Genomic DNA, 1,468 nt, shown 5'->3' with positions numbered 1-1,468 from the left:
CTGCTGGACGTGCGCTTCCAGCAGATCAGCAGCGTCCGCGACCGCCGCCGCGCGGTGCTTCTGGACCTGGGCTTCTCAGGTGGGCGGGGCGGGGCCCGGCGGGGGCGGGGCTGGCGGAGGGCCCTGGGCGGGGCAGGGCCCTCTAGAAGCCTTTAAGAGCCCCGGGGGCGGGGCCTGCTGGGGGCCGGATTCTGGCGGTGGGGTCGGGACCCGTCCAGGGCGGTGTGCCAGCTCTGTTAGAGCCCGTGTTTCCCTGCTGAGTTGGAGCCGAAGGGGGTGCTGCCCAGCGGAGGGCACACAGGCGGCCCTGGTAGGCGGGTTGTGCCGGCAGGCTGACCCGCGGCCGCCCGCAGGGCTCTGGTCCTTCCTCTGGTTCGTGGGCTTCTGCTTCCTTACCAACCAGTGGCAGCGCACGGCGCCCGGGCCTGGCACCACGCAGGCGGCAGACGCTGCCCGGGCGGCCATCGCCTTCAGCTTCTTCTCCATCCTCAGCTGGGTGAGTGTGCTGGTGGGCGCTGGGTGCACAGGGCAGGGTGGGGTGGCCTTGCCTGACCCCTGGCTCCCCTTCAGGTGGCGCTCACCGTGAAGGCCCTGCAGCGGTTCCGCCTGGGCACCGACATGTCACTCTTTGCCACCGAACAGCTGGGTGCCGGGGCTGGCCAGGCCTACCCGGGCTACCCGGTGGGCAGCGGCGTGGAGGGCACCGAGACCTACCAGAGCCCGCCCTTCACCGAGACCCTGGACACCAGCCCCAAAGGGTACCAGGTGCCTGCCTACTAGAGGTGGGCAGCCCTGGCCCAGGGCACAGAGGCCGCCTGGGACTTCTCTCAGGACCTCCTGGCCAAGGGGGAGCGGCGGTGACCACGGCCGGCTGTCTGGGGCTGAAAAGAGGCAGTGCCCAAGGAGCCTGGGCTGTCGAGCCAAGTTCCCCTTAGCCCCAGTCCTGGCCTGAGGGCCTGAGGCGAGCACAGCTCAGCCCTAGACAAGCGTCCAGCCCCCAGCGGGTCAGTCTGAGCAGGGGGTGTGCCCTCACCACGCAGCAGCCCAGGCTCACCTGTCCACACGGGGCAGGGGCCCAGCTGCCCTGACAGAGGCAGGGCCCACCCAGACCCTTGCTGGTGGCCAGGAAGTGTGGTCTCTGCGCGCACCCGTGTCCAGTGGGCGGCGGCTGCCTGGCTGTTGTCCCGGTGGTCTGTCCCTAGGCCGTGGCATCCAGCGGCCCTGCCCCTCCAGCTTGTCAGTAGCCAGGCTGTCATGTGTGCTTGTGCCAAGTCCAGCCTCGCCCTGTAGCCCCCACAAGCAGCCCCTGTGTGTGGCCCCCGCCGCAGCACCCACGTCCTGGCCGGTGCCGGTGCTCCCGAGACCCCCTCCGGAGACCCTGCCGGGAGGCACAGGACGCGGTGGGAGGGGCTCGCCTGCCCGCAGGGCGCGCCCATTCCACGCTGGCCCGTCCGGGCGCCTGGCCGGG

The 1,468-nt window shown here is 71.4% G+C and overlaps 1 protein-coding gene across 1 annotated transcript; it reads left to right on the top strand.

Moving 5' to 3' along the window:
- Window positions 1-1,462, top strand: SYNGR3 (synaptogyrin 3; the record flags this gene model as incomplete). Its single annotated transcript, XM_004691828.2, has 3 exons — window positions 1-79; window positions 354-496; window positions 571-1,462. Coding segments are annotated over 3 exons (432 nt in total), but the record flags the coding sequence as incomplete, so codon positions are not given.
- Between the last annotated feature and the right edge of the window lie 6 nt (window positions 1,463-1,468).

This window comes from Condylura cristata, unplaced genomic scaffold (genome assembly GCF_000260355.1).
Source record: "Condylura cristata isolate star-nosed mole 26May11 unplaced genomic scaffold, ConCri1.0 scaffold00032, whole genome shotgun sequence".
Lineage (NCBI taxonomy): Eukaryota > Metazoa > Chordata > Mammalia > Eulipotyphla > Talpidae > Condylura > Condylura cristata.
This window is presented reverse-complemented; position numbering and strand designations above follow the sequence as displayed.